The sequence below is a fragment of the Carassius auratus genome, chromosome 2 (genome assembly GCF_003368295.1).
Source record: "Carassius auratus strain Wakin chromosome 2, ASM336829v1, whole genome shotgun sequence".
Taxonomy (NCBI): domain Eukaryota; kingdom Metazoa; phylum Chordata; class Actinopteri; order Cypriniformes; family Cyprinidae; genus Carassius; species Carassius auratus.
This window is the reverse complement of record NC_039244.1, coordinates 20819548-20837035: the sequence shown is the minus strand read 5'-3', so window position 1 is coordinate 20837035 and position 17488 is coordinate 20819548. Positions and strand designations below refer to the sequence as shown.

Genomic DNA, 17488 nt, shown 5'->3' with positions numbered 1-17488 from the left:
CACATTCTTCAAAAATCATCCTAATATGTTGATTTGGTGCTCAAGAAACATTTCTTATTATTATCAATGTTGAAATATTATCATTTTTATAGTTTTGAAGTATGTAATAATAATAATAATAATAATAATAATAATAAAAACATTTTATAAGTTCTGTTATTTCTCACTGTAATTTCGCAGAGTTTCTTTTTAATGCATAACAGCATCATATATCACTGTAAGAAAAAAGTGTATGTTTATGTATATTTTTATTTCTTTTAATGCATAATTCAAAATAAAAGGAAAACACTTGTAAAATATCAATAAGCACAGTTCCTTCATATTGTGCCAGAGAATTGCATTGTCTTCTGAAGAATGATTTGTAAACCTGCCTGTCTGAACCATATTTAGTGTTACCCTTATGTTTTTTTTATTTTCTTTTTATCTTTTCAGTATGTAAATCTACAGCATAACCTATCCCTCTGTTGAAGCTCTGTACCTGAGGCCACACTTAGTAAGCCACCAGTGACATTAACTGCTAATTTACTCCCACATGCAGAGCTCATAGTAGACCACTGTTACTCCAGCCACGCAGAGTTCACGAAGGGTTAAGCATATTTGTCTCCTTGTAAAAACAAAGCAAAAAGTGGTACCAGGTTTTGAGGGTGAAATCACAGAGATATGCCTACCCTCTGTTCACAAGACACGTGATGCTAATGCAGGAAGCCCTCAATGAGCTTCATTGTGTGCTTTTGAGATAGGGAACACACCGTCTGCACCGGATGGAGCTGCTGGTGTGTGCTGTAACTTCTTTGATATATCAGCAGGAAAAATTGCTACAGCAGATGTCCAGATGATCACTTTATAATTCTTGAATTAGACTGGATATTAAAAAAAGACATTTTGAAGTTGCCAGAGTATAATAATAGCTCATGATAAGGAGTGTTTTATTACTTAAAAGTAATCCTGCTGTAATCATGGCTGACGTTTTTTTTAACACTTGAACCCATATATAAAATCAACACTAGATGACCTTTCAAAAATATTTACCAGAGCTGTTTTGTTATGAGTTTGAAGACAACATTCGGTCAAGTGTTTAGCATGAAATTATTTTCCTTTGTCAATTCCAGCTTTTGAAACCCATTCCGTTCTCGAGGACACCCACATGAGAGTTGATTTGATATAGGCATGTACGTGATCCTGTTCAGTCCTCACAGTGTTTTCAGCTCATGTTTTATCTCACTGGGCTTAGCCATAGGGTGTTTCTCTTAGGTCAGGGCCCCGGGAGGCTGCCGTAAGCTTCGCTGATCGGCTCCACTGCCTTGACCACCCGCTCTTTCAGGATCAATGCCAGTCGCCGTTTCAACTCACTTTCTGATAAAGCAGTCACACAAACACACACACATAGTGACATCAGATAGCCACCCATAGCTGTTTCATTCCCAGAGCACAGTGCACCGCTGTACATTCCCCCTCTTTCTCTTTCAGTATCTGACAGCTACATTAGTCTGCCTCCAAAAAAATAAAAGGAATTGCATTTTTTTTCCTCTCTTTTTTTCAGATTAGACATTGGGTTTGGGTTTGGGGGTGTCATGGAAGGCCTTTGACTTGGTGAGATAGTGATTTAATTTTAGGTGATGTATAACCAGACTATTGCCGTGGTGATGCTCCAAGGGGGGTGGTCAAACCTGGTTTTCACAAACTCATAGATACATATATACATTTATATACACACATTGACCTCACGTCCCATAACTCGAGCACATATCTCTGTATTCCAGAGTGGAAATGTCCAGAATGCAAGTCATTTATCATCACTGACATGGCTGGTGTTTACATGTCCCTGAGAGAAAGAGCCCACAACTGAGCATTAATAAACACTGATACACTGACACACATTATGAGTGCTCATATTTTTGGGAGAAGGAACCAATGCCTTTTTTTTTTAGTTATTTAAATATTTATTTAAAATAAAAATGAAAAATCTAAAAAAGTAATATGTGTACTGTATAAATAGCACAAAATAAAAATGTTTTGCATGTCATAAAATAGCTGAGTTTATTGCCCTTTGCTAAGCTCCACCTCCTTTGGTTACTGTTGCTATAAAAGAAACCGGAAATGTACTGATTATTTATTTATTTATTGGAACATAATTTCTAAAAATACAATTTGTATTGCTTCTTTGAACATTGTTATGCATTTCAACATGCACACATATATGTATATGAAATCTTAAAATTGTGTGCAGAACCAGAAAAAAATATAGGTCCTTCATATACTTACATTTGAATGAGATTTTGAAAATTGCAGACAGCATAAATGATGTTGTGCAATTCTAACATTTGTTTTGCAGGTCTACAATTATCAAGAAAGAAGATCATTTAGACCCTTTTATGAAATTGACTATTTTCAATAGTGTTTATTTGCACTTAAAGGTGAATGTTTATCATTAACACTACATCTCTCTGGTTGCTAACATGATGGGCTGTTTCCTGTTATCTGAGGCACTGGAAGCCCGCTTAGCATTCAGTGTCTGTACATGAACCTATAAGCCTCCGCTCTGGAGACCTACTTATGTTTGGCGTAGGATCATACACACACTGATATGCCCCTTTAACAAGGGCAAACATGGTGTACACCACCAGAATCATATGCTCCGACTAATCAACTGGCACTTTTGACATGGAAGTCTTACCCCAGTGGTCACATTTGGATTTGTTCCGTCAAATCAATCTGTCAAATGAAGCAAGGGTTGCTAAATTGTTAAACTCTCGGTGACCTGCGAGTGATGTATTTAGGTCAGAGGATTGAGCGGGATATGACAGAGCTTGTCAACCGAGACTCAACAGAGCACTGGAACATTTTTCTGTTTATTTCACTCCGTCACTATATTTCAGATATCGGTTTGCATATGATGTCCTGCGGTAGATTGGTGGCAGCAGTAGTAAAGTATAACATATGGCTATAGTGTGTTTGTAAGACTAAAATTATCTTTCAAAACCCAGTTTCTGCATTGTTGCCAATTATCTACATTAGGAGCAAAGGTACGGTGTAGGAAAAGATCTACAATCACTTAAAAAAGTCTTATTCAAATGAAAAATTATACATAAATACAAAATTGTTGATTTAAAGATGTTAATTGCACATATAGAAACAACAAATGTATATGTAGTTTGAAAGTGTGGGGGAATCATGCAGAATCATGGGTAATGTAGTTTTTCACCAGGAAATTTGTTTTTGAACACAGTTATTTAAAAAAATTAAAAAAAAGAAAGAAAGAAAGTTGAAATAATGTGGACTAGAAGCTTCATCAAAAGCAATCAATTAATAACCTTGTTGCTCAGTTTCATGGGATATTGCTAAAAATCTATTCGCCAATTGAGAAAATGAATGAGATTTTTACTTCCAGAACCCGCCTGTTGTGCTCTATACAGTTTGGCATTAGCAAACTGCTAAGCTAGCATGATTATCTAACCAAAATACAAATCACCAACAACAAATATTGAGTGCAACAATAAAAAAATAAAAAAAAACTAATGAAATGTATGTCAACTTTTTTTGCAAAGGATATGGACTATGCTATATTAGCATTTGGCTAAAATGAGACTGCTAAGTTTTTGGCCCTTCTGTCAGAAATGTACTTCTAATTCTTTAAGTTTTGTAATTGTTGAAAGATAATGACCTTACATGTGAAGAAAACTAATGTTTACATGTGTGAGTTTCTTAGATTAATCAGTAGATTAATACTTATCTGACTTGATCATGGTTGTAGTGAGAAGGCAGATGTGGTGTGCTCAAGCGACTAATACTTTGTTTTCTCAGTTTGGGTTCTAGAGTCATTTGTAAGGCAAACTAAGTGCACTTTTAGACATTATATTTTAAATCTTCCTCTCGCTACCTGCCACCCATCACATCGGGTGCTGTGCCCTCCCATTGGTTCTCACAGACTGTCATGCCCGCCCATCATGGCGACAAAGCTCTCTAATTGGTTCTCAGTGGATTAGCCAGGGTTAATTAACTGCTGTCTTTGATGGTGGAAGGATCTGATGAAGGTCTGTCATGTTGAATAATGGGGCTGCCCGGGATAGAGGCTGAGAGTGTGGCCGGGGTTTAGCCTCTTCTTTTTGTTCCTCCATTCCTGTGTTTCAGCATCTTAGCTATAAAGGATTAATGACACCATTACCATGATTTATCTCTTTGCGGATTTGTGTAGAATCATCAATCTGTTAAGACATTTTTATGTTTTTTTTTTTTTTTCCCCTTCCATCTAGGCTGATGGTAAATCTTGTGTTTTTGTCTAATTTTTTTTTTCTTTATATCTACAGGCAAGCCCGTGATGATTATAACAGAGTACATGGAGAATGGATCGTTGGATACTTTCCTGAAGGTGAGGAAGGCAAAACGCCTGTGGCACAAGTCCACACTGATGTTCGCATGCCATTTAAGATGCTGCCTTACATTTAATTACCTACAGCCAATAAACGAGCATCGCTCAAGGGTATAAGCCACGGATACCTCCCTGAAAGTCTATTACTGCAGGGAAATTAAGCATGGAATGGATGCCTGGTGCAGACAGTGCGATTCAGCTGCTCACTGTCCTCACATCCTGTCTGTTGTACAGCAACCGTGCCAAGGTTATAATTTACAACTGTCCTTTGCGAATTTGCAATACTTTCCTGAAAATTCTGTATTTTTTAGTTGGTTTCAAAACAGTTTTTTTATATACTTATTTTTAGTTAAATATTTTCTCTAGGTCAACAGAATATTTCCAAAAATATGTTTTTGGTGTTCAAGTGAACGTGTTGCAAATGTGTCTTGTATAGAGACAAGAAGGGAATAAATGAACTTGATTTATTAGATTTAGTAGATTTATAACAAAGTTGCTCTCTCTCCGACAAGCTGCTATAACTTCGCAATCCTCACTAATTTATTGTCGCCTTTGTCGCCCAGCGGATCAGGCCACAAAGTTTTATTACACGCAGCACAGATACATTTTCCTTTAAGTCGGGACTCTTTTTAATTGCCTACACTTTAAGAAAATGTAAATTAAATCTAACACCCCCACCCCTAAAAAAGGGCCTGTCTGAGACGTTCGATCATTCTGCAGGGTACATAATGAATCCCATAAATACCCCCTTAGCCCACATAAAAAGCTAATATAATTATGGGGTCAGTTTTATGGCTAATAGCTCATAGGTCGGCCACCCAGCTACATGTTTTTAATTAAAGGACAGATCAGTTAAGCGTCACTTACTAGTACAAAAACAAATGATTTTTCTCTGTTTCTATTTCTGTCTCGCTCTGCTCTTCCTGTAAGTAGTGTGGCTTCTGATACTTGATTGATAACAACCAGTTAATCCAGCCAGACGATAAATCAGCAGCCACATTTCACAAAACACAACATAATTAACTTACCCACATTATGATGCATGAAATACTACACGAGCACATGTTTCAGATTGATATTGCTCAGAGGGGCAAAAGTGGGGGTTTTAACAAGATTAGTGTGTTGCCCAGATATGGAGATTAAGACACTGGGCTAATTGCTCATTGCAAATGGATGTCCGGGCTCTTTTGTTTATCTAACAGAAGTACCAAATACAGACGATTTTACATTAAATCATAAGGCCTGTAAACATTTGAGCAAACATGGAGAGAGCTGTAAAACCAGAGATCAGAGTCTTTTACATAATGAATCAGAACTCAGGGCAGAACCATTGAAACTGTGAAAATGGAGTGTTTGAAAAATGCATGAATGCTGAATAATGTATTATAAAAATCTGAACACAAAAAAATTCTTAAAATATTACATAGCAAATTTACATACCAACTACAATATATATATAATACTAAAGATATATACATATAATAATTTAATTTGAACTATTTTCTAATTAATGTACATTTTTAACTGAAAATATTCAGATTTAGCTAATGTAATTTATTAAAACATCATTGAAACGCAGCCAAAATAAAATTTGTGGGTGAAATAACCCTTTAATATCAGATATTATGAACTAAAAATATAGAACATTTTTGTGTGTATATATATATATATATATATATATATTAGTGCTGTAAAAAATATTAATTGCATTCAAAATAAAAGTTTTTGTTTACAGAACATACTGTGTGCATACTGTGTATATTTATTATGTATAAATACATATGCAAGTATATATTTAGGAAAAATATGTTATTTTTATATATTAAATATATTTATGAATAATAGGAATTATATGAATATACATATATGCATGTAAATACATGTAAATATATTTTTTAATATATTCATGCATGTGTGTGTATTTATATATACGTAGTTAAGTACGCACAAATATATTATGCAAACAAAAAACTTTTATTTTGGATATGATTAATAATTTTTTAATGAAACTGCTTCAGTTTTACAACAGTGAGCACAAGCTAGATTAAAGTGATTATTACATTTAGAATATGGATATTTTTCTTTGAAAATCCATTAATTCACTACAGGAGGCCTTTTGTCACACCATATGAGACACTTTTGGATGGGCGCTTTTTATTTAAGGAATGCAATACCCATTGAGTGCCATGAAACTGCTTGAAAGATCAAAGACAATTTTTTAAATAACTCTTGACTGAGATTGTCTGAAAGAAGATAGTCTAAGATGCCTCGGGGGTGAGAAAAACACAGCCTAATTTTCATTTTTGGGTGAACTTACCCTTTAACAAATTGAACCTTTTTGTAAATTGTTATCAGCCTACATAAGTTTGCCTCTGTACTGTATATCAAACTGGCAGAAAAAAAAAGTTTTTTCATCTTTTATTTTTTAGTTGAACACCACCTGTGCAATCTATTGAAAATAACAGATGCCTTTTCTTTCTCTTACAGAAACATGATGGGCAGTTCACGGTCATTCAGCTGGTGGGGATGATGCGTGGAATCGCTTCAGGAATGAAGTATCTGTCTGACATGAGCTACGTCCACCGTGACCTGGCGGCACGCAACATCCTGGTGAACAGCAACCTGGTGTGCAAAGTGTCTGATTTTGGCCTGTCCAGAGTGCTAGAGGATGACCCTGAAGCTGCGTACACCACACGGGTAAAGAACCTTTCCCCCATCAAGGTTTTATGCAATCCTAGAGTGAGTCGTCATCAATTAGACAGAAACAGGGAATGAAGTAACTAAACTGCTTTTTTTTTGTTTTGTTTCGTAACATTTTGTTTGCAGTACAAATTTGATTACCACTTCAGTTTTTTATTTAATGAGCTAGCTTTCATCATTGTCTTTTTTCATCATTTTGTCTTTTTTATCATTTTTGCTAATACAGTAAATCTGACTCATTCCATTTGAACTCAGATTGAAATGTCTCTGATCTCCTCGAAAATGTCTCTCATGTCTTTTAAAGTGTTTGACTGTGGGAAAGAACTTCACAGAGGCACAGAGAGAAAGAGACATGAGGGATGTTTGAGAAGCGAGTTGGCTTTCTCAGGGGTCAGTTTCTCTGTGAAGCCAGCATGTATTAATTACATCCGTTTCTGACAGGACAGCCGCCTCCAAACCCCCTACACTCGTTCCTCTCTCTCCTTCTCAGCTCAGTAATTGGTGAGCACCCAGTGGATGCGTATGAAGGCCAAGGGCAAGAAAGGGGCATATGTGTGTGTGTAACTGTCGGTGTCCACTCGGGTGGACAAAGCATGAACTCAGCAGGCGAATCTGTTGTCACATGCAAACAGGGGAGAAAAGTACTCGTACAACCCTGAACAGACCCCTGCAGATTGCCTTTTGACGTCCGGGTGTGCATATCTAAGGCAAAATGTGTGTTTCTCACAGGGAGGAACTCTTAAAATATAAGTGGCTCTGACATTCAGTGCCCTTTGCCCCGTTGCTTTAAGTGCTGAAATCATGAAGAGACAGAAACCTCCCAGCCACGCGAAGCAGCCGTTTATGTGCCATGACTTTATATAATAAAAAAAATAATTGTTAAGATCGCTTTTTGAAATTCTCTTTATATGATTTTACCCCATGGGCCCCGCTGCCGTTCTTTTGCATTCTCGTCACGTATGTCTATACAGAGTACAGCCAGTTTGTCTTCTGTTTGACTTTGACTGTAGAGATTAACTACAAACCACTGCAGCTATTTAAAAGACATTTAGGAAAATACAGACCCTGCCATAGTGCTGGAATTGGAAAAGACAAATATTGTCTCTATTCTTGCTGTTTGTTTATGGGTGTTTGTTTCACTTTGAGAAAATAAACTCTATTGAAACACACTTTCTCTAATTAATTCCATCAGTCTATGGAATGTCCCACAGTGGAGAGGTTTTTTTTTTTTTTTTTTCAACAAAGAACAAATTTTGATCAATTAAATGTATCCTTGCTTAATAAAAATATAAATGTCTTCCAAAAGAAATTAATCTTACTGACCCCAAACTTTTAAACAATGTGTATGTGTATTTTCACACTTAGTTACAGCTTAAATAGAGATGATGCACAATAAAGATGTTTTCTGTGTTTTCTTTATATCATGTGTTTCAAATACACACATTTTTAATAACTTGTGAATGATAGCACAAAAATGTGGGATGATTGTATTGTTTTAAAAGTATTGAAAATGCTAGATTTATTTATTTTTTCCACAAAATAAATATTAGAATAGTTTCACTCTTTGTTTAGATGATCATAGTTTTAACTGGTTATAATTCATAGATTGAAAATCTGGGTTTGGGGTAGAACAATACAATCTACAAAGGGTTTTTAGTGACCTGCATATACTTTAACAAAAAGAAAAAGCAATTAAATCAGTTTAAAAAAAAAAAAAAATCCATCGGACACAAAATTGCCTGGAGTAAAAAAAAAATATTCTTTTATTTTAGGGTGGAAAAATTCCCATTCGATGGACGGCCCCTGAGGCTATAGCATACAGGAAGTTCACCTCAGCAAGTGACATTTGGAGTTACGGCATCGTGATGTGGGAGGTGATCTCATACGGAGAGCGGCCTTATTGGGAGATGTCTAATCAAGACGTAAGTGTCCTTGAGAAACTGGAAACACACGTGATCTCATGCGTATTGTTTAAATTGAAATCTGCTCCACTAATATCTAATATCTTCACTTATATAATTTCTGCTGAAATCTCCGGGGGGGGGAGAATCTCCGAGCAGTGTGTCCTTGCAAACTTTCAGAGAGTAGCATCTTCCTGCTCTGTTGTCTCAATAGAAACAGTGCTTTTTAGGAGCCTCATAAACGAGAGCTGTCCAGCTGCTCCTGTCTTTAATACAAGCCAGTTAAACACACTTCATCCCTCGCTGCTGTATTATTCTAACGCTGTCTGACTTCTCCTTTATTACCATCAGAGGAAATGTCAAAGAAATCTTGAAGACCTTCAGGGCACCGCAGATAATGATTTAGATCTAGGCTCCCTCTACAACTAAGAAATGAATGTAAGAATGTTTCCTGTCTAAGAGGAAATAGCTCCTTTGATTTAAGAACAGGAAGTGGCAGAGAACATGAGCAATGATTTATAGTCATATAGGAGATGTTTCAAACCATTGAGTTATAGTCTGGTATATTCATGTAAAATGTATGTTACTTGTATGAATATACCATTAAAAGTACTATAATAACATACCAGGAGCTTGATATTAGACCATTAACATTGTGTTCAAGTGATAAAAAAGGGACTTTTTTTTTACTTTGTACATTGTCCATTATTTTGATGCATGTGTATGTCTTGCAGGTGATTAAAGCTATAGATGAGGGTTACAGACTGCCTGCTCCGATGGACTGTCCCGTAGTCCTCCACCAGCTGATGTTGGACTGCTGGGAGAAGAGCAGAAGCGAACGGCCCAAATTCGGCCAGATCGTCAACACTCTTGACAAACTGATCCGCAACCCCAACAGTCTGAAAGAGCTCGTCAACAGCTCAGTCTGGTGAGAACCTCATATGAACCCTCACTTCATTCAAATTCAGCTGATATCTGTGGATACATAAGCTTTCTACACTGTTTTTAACCCTGCATTAAGGCCAGGTTTAGGTAATGCTCACACTGCAATGAATAATGTGAAGTCCTGCTTTCCTGGACAAATATCTGAACATCCTTGATACGGGATAAATTAAAGAGAAGTTAATATATACTAGTATTCAAACGTTTGTGGTAAGCACAATTTTAATTTATTTATTTGAATAACTTTTTATTAAATAAATTACTTAAAACACTTCTGTTCAGCAAGGATGCATTAAATTTGACATTTGGAATGTTGCAAAAGATTTCTGTTTGAGACGAATTATGTTCTTTTGAACTTTCTATTGTGGAAAAAAAAGGTATTGTGTTTCAACAAAAAAATACTAAGCAGTACTTTTTTTTAACACTGAATTTCTTGAGCAGCAAATCAGCATATTAGAATGATTTCTGAAGGATCATGTGACTCTGAAAACTGGAGTAATGATGCTAGAAATTCAGCTTTGCCATCATAGGAATAAATAATATATTAAAATGGAAAAGTTATTTTTAATTGTGTTAATATTTCACAATATTACAGTTGTTGCTGTATTTTTGAGCAAATAAACATAGCCTTGGTGAGCACATTTTTTTTTTTATAATAAAATAAAATCTGGTAGTGTATGTAAACATCCTTAAAACAAGATAAATTAAAGGCAAGTTAATTTAGGGAAGAAGACAATTACATGAAATATTAATGCTCATTTTCAGAGAAAAGTACTAATGGGATAAAAACACATTATTATTTAAATTAATTTGAGTGTCTGAGAGAGGTTATGTTAAATAGTGATGGCAAACGTTGAATTGTTGAAAAGACCCTCAAACAGGTCACACGCTCTTTGCTAAATATGTAAATCTGAAAACTACCCCAAGGGTTTCCTCATGTACAGTGTGTACAAATAGTATTATTAGTGTAAAACAAGAATCAAGATAACCTAAGATTGTTAATTTAGGATTAACAATTTCAAGTGTGAAATGCTAAATGATAAAGTGACAGAAACATAAAGGATAACACCACTTTAAACCAATTGTCTCTTTTAAAAAGATGGACAGAATTTAAAAGCCACAAAAACAAATCCCTAACAGCTCAAATTCAAGCTTTTCTTGTGTCTGCTCATGAACTCTAAAATCTTTATTTTTATATCAAACAACAAGCAGATGACAGGGGTGATAGCGTTCCGGCACCACGCCGGATTTCCGGCGTAGGCTACTGTGGCTGCGAAAAAAAAAAAAAAAAAAATCAGGTTGGTTATATTGGTCTACGGCGGCGTTTTAGTGCCATGTTAAAAAAAAAAAATAAATAATAATAATAATAAAAAAGATTGTCTAATGTTTATTTGATGTCTGTTTTTAAAAGCACGGAAGAGAATATGTGCTGTTATGTTAGACATCGTTTCAGCTATTAAAATAGTTCCGTTTTGTATGTATGGCAAAATGATTTCGTTTCTGTTTTTATTAATTAAGTTGTAATGGGAAGATTTTTTATTAGTCAGATATACATAAGGTATAGGCGCATATCCAATGGTTTGTGCGGAGAGTGGAAGCTTGCACAATGCAATACAGAGGCGCAAGAGTCGTCACTTGCACTTTTTTTTTATCCAGTAGAAACGAATTATCCTCAAAACAATACATGCCTTACCAACATCAAATACATAGATGGGGAGATTTAAATTATTGCTTAACGAAATAAAAAAAAATCAAACCAAAAACTCTTTCATTATATCTGTAAAGATGCATTTCTCGCGTCAAAGTGGAGATTTCTATTAAGGATCTTGTCACTGATTTAGAATACACTAGTTTATTCATAAATAATTCAAATATCCCCTTACCCTCCGACACATTCATTGTTATGTACAAGGAATACAAGTTGATGTAGACTAATATAAATTTAAAATACATCGTTTTAATAAATACAAATCAGCAAAACTGTTTCAAGTGATAGGCATTATTCAATTAAAAGTATCAATGAATAAAACATTATGTTGACCAGGTGGATTATTCATTGAAATCATGGAGAATGACATTTAGTTTTATTTTCATCATGAATGACAGCGCACCGTGTATTTACAGACAAACAAAATCTGCAAGACGTCTCTTTACTGCGGAAGTGAACTTAATAAAACAGAAACGAAATCAATGTGTCATACATACAAAACGGAACTGTTTTAATAGCTGAAACTATATCTAAACGTTTTGCTATGTTCTGTCTATGCAAACAGAACAGCAGTAGGCTACATAGGCTAATAAATCAAGTGCGTCATCGTCACAACCATAGCCTTGTTTCCGCACGGAATAAAGTATTTTATTCTCGGAACATTTCGACTTTATTCTCCGACTTTATTTTTATTATTAATATTATTATTATTTTTTGCAGAGGTTAGATATTTCGACTTTATTCTCTGAATATTCCGACTTTAATCTCGGAGTTTCGACTTTATCTCGGAAACTTAGATTTTTTTTTATTAAATATATATTTTTTTTTTTTACATGGCACTATATGTCGTCGTACTGATCTGTCATTTAGATGTGAGATGCGCAGGTCAGAGAGCAGCTTTAACGCTCAACGACTCATGAGCCAATCAGAAGTAGTTAAGGGGCGGGCCTCGTGTCTTTGTCAAATAGATTGATACAGGTTAAGGCAATGCTCCATGCGCGAAGGTGTTTGCAATTGTGTCTCATATTTCTCAACTCCAAACGTAAGTAATGGCACTTACTGACCTGTCTTGGTATGACTGTAGCATCTGCAGCATTTACTTCCAGTGATTGTACTAAGATGGGCTAATAAGGTCAATGTAGGCACTGAACATATTGAGAAGAAAATGCTGTGTTTTCTTGAATAATACTGAGGGCATAATGCAAATATGAAAATATCTAAAAAAGAGCCACTTGTCAATAATGATGATCAGGGTTATACATACTTAGGCTGTTTATATATTTGGGCCCAGGGGCCAACAAGTTGTGTTAAAAGTGCGTCGCATACATAATACCCTCTCGGGGGGCAAGGAAAAAAAGTTCAGGCTCAGGAATTTTTTTCACTATCAGCCCTGAGATGAACTCCATATTGTCTACTATAAGCAAAGCTAGTGTCACCGATCCTTTTCTAGCAGACATCCATCTGGCAGCTTTGTAAAAAGACAGTTGTATACTGTAGATAGTCTGAACCTCCATTGTAAAACCTGACATGAGACGGGGCACAGACTGTCCCTCCACCTGCGGTTTATCAGGAGCGCTGGAGACGGAGAGGCAGAGTTCACATTACAGCCGTAAAGCCAGTGACTCAGAGCCCTTCATGAGATATCCACTTCCTCAAGCCCATCACAGTCTCTCTGATTACAGCCCAACCTGCCAGTCATTCATCCCTCTGTGTCCAAAGAGGACAGAAGAACGAGGGTGAGGGTCTGAGATTGAATTGACCCCTGGTTTTCACTCAAACGCTGCTGTCACTCAGCAGTCTGAACCTAACCTGTCCGTCATGAAGAACAGAAAGGCATCACAATAGGTTTTAACCTCAACTGCAACTTTTCAACTTTTATCCTCTCCTCGTGAAATTGCTTAAGCTATCTGCTCTCAGAAGAAACTGCTATCATTAAACTATCATAAATTGAGAAACAAGTGACAGTTTGATTAGATATTTCTTAACTGTAGGCCTGAAGCCAAAGCCTTAACTCTAAAGGCAATTTATAATGCAAGACCAGGTTTCCACCTCTGTTCTCAATGTTTTAGCAATGAACCAAACCACAATTGATACAGATTAAATTTTCTTTCCAGGGAAGACCCCACGACCCCAGAGTTCAGTGTGAGTACGGTGGATGAATGGCTGGACGCCATCAATATGGGTCAGTATAAAGACAACTTTGCCAGCGTGGGCTACGTTTCTCTAGATTCCATACTGTACATCAGCTTGTGGTAAGTTTGTTTACCTATATAAATACAATTACTGTATTCCACCCTAGTGTATGTGCAGTGTAATTTTATGCAAACACTGCACTCACATTTTGGCTAGTAGACTATTTAATCTATAACCAAAAATGAACAAACGGAATCTAATATTAAATTATTTCCTGAACCTGTTTTTTTTTCTCTTCCTCAGTGAGTTAAGCAAGATGGGTGTGACTCTGGCTGGGCACCAAAAGAAGATTCTCTCGGCCGTCCAGAGTTTGCACGCACAGGGTACTCATGTGCAAGTATAACAAGCTTTCTCCACCGCCTGAGAGCGTACAGACTGAGAGAGTTACTACTACCACAGTCCATATCAGCAGCTTCACCGTACAGTTTCCACATTCAACCCTTTTGTCAGCGCTCTGGCTTCTGTCCATGCACGTCCGAGCTTCCTACAGGCCGAGAGAAACACAGAGACTGATCTACAACCGCTTGACAAGGCCACGGCAAATCAGATATGAAGTATGGTTATTAAACACAACAGAGAAACAAAAATGAGACAATAATACATTAGGGAGAATGTGTTTACAGTTTCAACATTTGTGTCATACTTGGCGTTTTACATATCAGAGGTCGGACTGTTGTTTTTAAAAGGAGGGTTGTTGTTTCTTTTTCTCATACCAATGTTTGGGATATCAGTATGTCCTCTTACATCAATTATAAGCCACATCAGATGATGTTTACATTATATTTATTTTGTCATAATTGAGGCAGCATTTGAGCACAGATGGATTCAGGTCGCAGCATCCAGTATTCAGACGGAAAGGCAACAGAGCTTTGCGTTCCACCTGCAAAGATGGCTGGAAACATCTGCAACGACAAAAGAGACGTCTAAGGCCATGCCGTGCACGGGACAACAAGATAAGCTGAGGAATAATAGCGCTCCACTCGTCGCCGTGTCGCTTATGCAAACAGTGCAAGCATTCGAATAAGAAACGGTCTGACTTCTCAAACACACTTCCAGATGTCTTAAATAAATTAGAAATGTCATTTCTGTCCATTCGCCGCACAGATATGCCAACGTGTTGTACCACTGCTAGGTTTGTGCACATCAGATCAAGCAAAGACAACTTCAAAATGTCATTATGTCGTGCACCACGTTTGCATTGTTTTTACGTTTACACTCGTTGTGCGTGACGACTTTTGTACTATAGTGTATAAAATGTACAGTGTTGATTTTAAAAAAAGAAAAGGAAGAAAAACACAAAAAACTAAAATGTTTGTAATGATGTACTTTTATTTAGTATGAAGAGGAGGAAGTGGCTATGTGGTGGCATTATCACCGTCGTTTGCCGATTGTGCGATAATAACTCATCTCTGGAATGTAGCATGGATCCTAAGCTTCATCTTTGATTGACAGGTGACAGTGACTGACGTTTTTCACTCGTTTTTCAAGTGGTGCCCCTAGCTGCTTGACTTTAGATGCCTTATTAACTGTGCAGTTCTCTCTCTTTTTCTCATCCTCCCCTTAGAAAGGATATCATGAAGTATAATGTATATAGTATTTATCATTGCATCACTGAGAAGCTGGACCTTGATGTTAAAGCCAGGCTCAACGCGTTTACCACTGTTTTAGTCTGCTGTTTGTGGAAACGTGTTCGATCTGCACAGGTGCATGTGGTATAGGGAAGGAGAGGTTTTCATGACTCTATGGGGCCGAATTAAATTTCCCATGCTAACCTTAATGAGACTGATTTGCTGCACTGTATATTTTTGTAATGGTAAGGTTGTTCTGTAAAGTAGAAGTCTACCTGTTTTATTTAAATATATATGAGACATAATTACAGGAACAGATGGAAATGAGAGATAATCATACTTCAAATCACGATTCCCTGACGTCATTTCATATTTTGATTCCTTTTATTTCATTGGTTGTTTCAATGCTTCAGCACAACACTGTAACTAATCACAAGACTTGCTTGGAATCTCGGGGTTTTCCTTCCACATTTCCTGCACTGCTTTTGTGGGCAAATCTGTGGAATCTTGCTGAAAGGATTTGAATGTGCTAAAATATCTTTAATCAGAATGGAATCATAATGAGTCGAATTTAATATCATAGATTCTGTGTGGGTTTACCTAAGCACACATAACCACAGTTCCTTTCGTCAATTTTTAAGGAAAATCCATCGTCATCTGTTATTAGAATATGTTTAACTGGATACTTTTCATAAAAGGTGAAAATTACATCTCAAGCCATGTTTAAAATGTTGACGTATTTAGTTCCCCTAATTAAAACGGCATAGACAACAATACAAATCATCAATCAAAAATATAAATCATACTGAAAAATGCAAGGACCTCTACTATTGCACTTTTCTTTAATTTTTCCCCATGCATATTTTAATGAGAAAGAGAAAAAAAGGTCTTTCTTAAACAAGTGATTATGCATTTAGATTAATTGATTTTTTTTAATGTATAGGTTAATGAACCTTATACACTAAATCTGAGATTTCAGTATGTAAAATAATTGCAGAAGGCCAGAAACTCATCCATTTTTATGCTCATTTTTCAATCCAAAATGAAATCCATTCAACTCTGTCTTGGGAGGCAATATGCTGATGTTGCGAAATTGGCTGCAGAAAATTGCATTGAAATAATAAAAACATGATAACGATGATAGTGATGGTGACGATAATAGCGAAATGAATGACCATTAATAAAACATAAGCTCCACTTTTTACTACTGCAACATAAACTTTCCAGTTTTGCAAATACAGCTATGTAAAGAATTTTATATATCTGCTCACCAAATGAATCAAAACAGGTGATTTTGTGACTGAACAGTGTTAGTGCCAGGATGTGGAATGTTGTTAATATAATAGAAGATGATAGATGAATCTTGCTTATAAATTGTCTATCGAGTTGTTGTCTTTTGTTCTGCCTCGGCTCTGTACATGTGTTTGAGCTGATCCTTTTTTGTAAGCTATGTGCCCATCTCTCCACACACTGCAGGTTTCTATGAGCTCGCAAAAAAAGGGTGTACGCATTGAGATTCTTCATGTCGCTGTAATAAATGCTAATATTTTTAATTTCTCACTAGAAGCTTTGGCATCTCTTTTCCTTCTTTGAATTGCACTTATGGTTCTTTATCATACACACAGAAAAAAGGGGGTTGAAACAATTTTTACTAGGAATTTGCTTGTAAATTTCACAATTGCAAAGAAATGGCAAGAAACACATTGAATTTAACATATTTTGAAGCAGAAAAACTAAAATAATGTTTATTTGTTGTTTTCTTGAAACCAAATAGATATAAATTAAATATATACACATTTATATCAATAAAAAAAAATATATATATATATATATATATATATATATATATATATATATATATATATATATATATATATATATTATATATATACTATAATACTTTGAAAAAACTACACTTTAAACTTTTAGTTTTTATTTTTCAATTCAAATTTATTCAAATTTGTATTTATGATTTTTGTTAAGGAAAACAGGGCTTTTTTGACCTGTGCGCTGTGCCGGAGATGGATGTCATATTCTCCAGAGAGAGAAAATGGGTCAGAGGAGGTCAGCTTTTAAAAAGACTCCTGCCTCTCTTCTCACTCTATGTTAT

General features: G+C 35.8%; 1 protein-coding gene across 1 annotated transcript in view; it reads left to right on the top strand.

The window, feature by feature from the left end:
- LOC113120274 (ephrin type-A receptor 3-like) overlaps nucleotides 1–16936 on the top strand; it is a 105964-nt gene extending 89028 nt beyond the window's left edge. Inside the window, exons 12-17 of the mRNA XM_026290192.1 lie at nucleotides 4305–4366; nucleotides 6854–7063; nucleotides 8839–8988; nucleotides 9702–9895; nucleotides 13732–13869; nucleotides 14054–16936. Coding sequence (XP_026145977.1) covers nucleotides 4305–4366; nucleotides 6854–7063; nucleotides 8839–8988; nucleotides 9702–9895; nucleotides 13732–13869; nucleotides 14054–14153 — 854 coding nt within the window. The 3' untranslated portion in view covers nucleotides 14154–16936. The remainder of the gene's footprint in view (nucleotides 1–4304; nucleotides 4367–6853; nucleotides 7064–8838; nucleotides 8989–9701; nucleotides 9896–13731; nucleotides 13870–14053) is intronic.
- The last annotated feature ends 552 nt before the right edge of the window (nucleotides 16937–17488 follow it).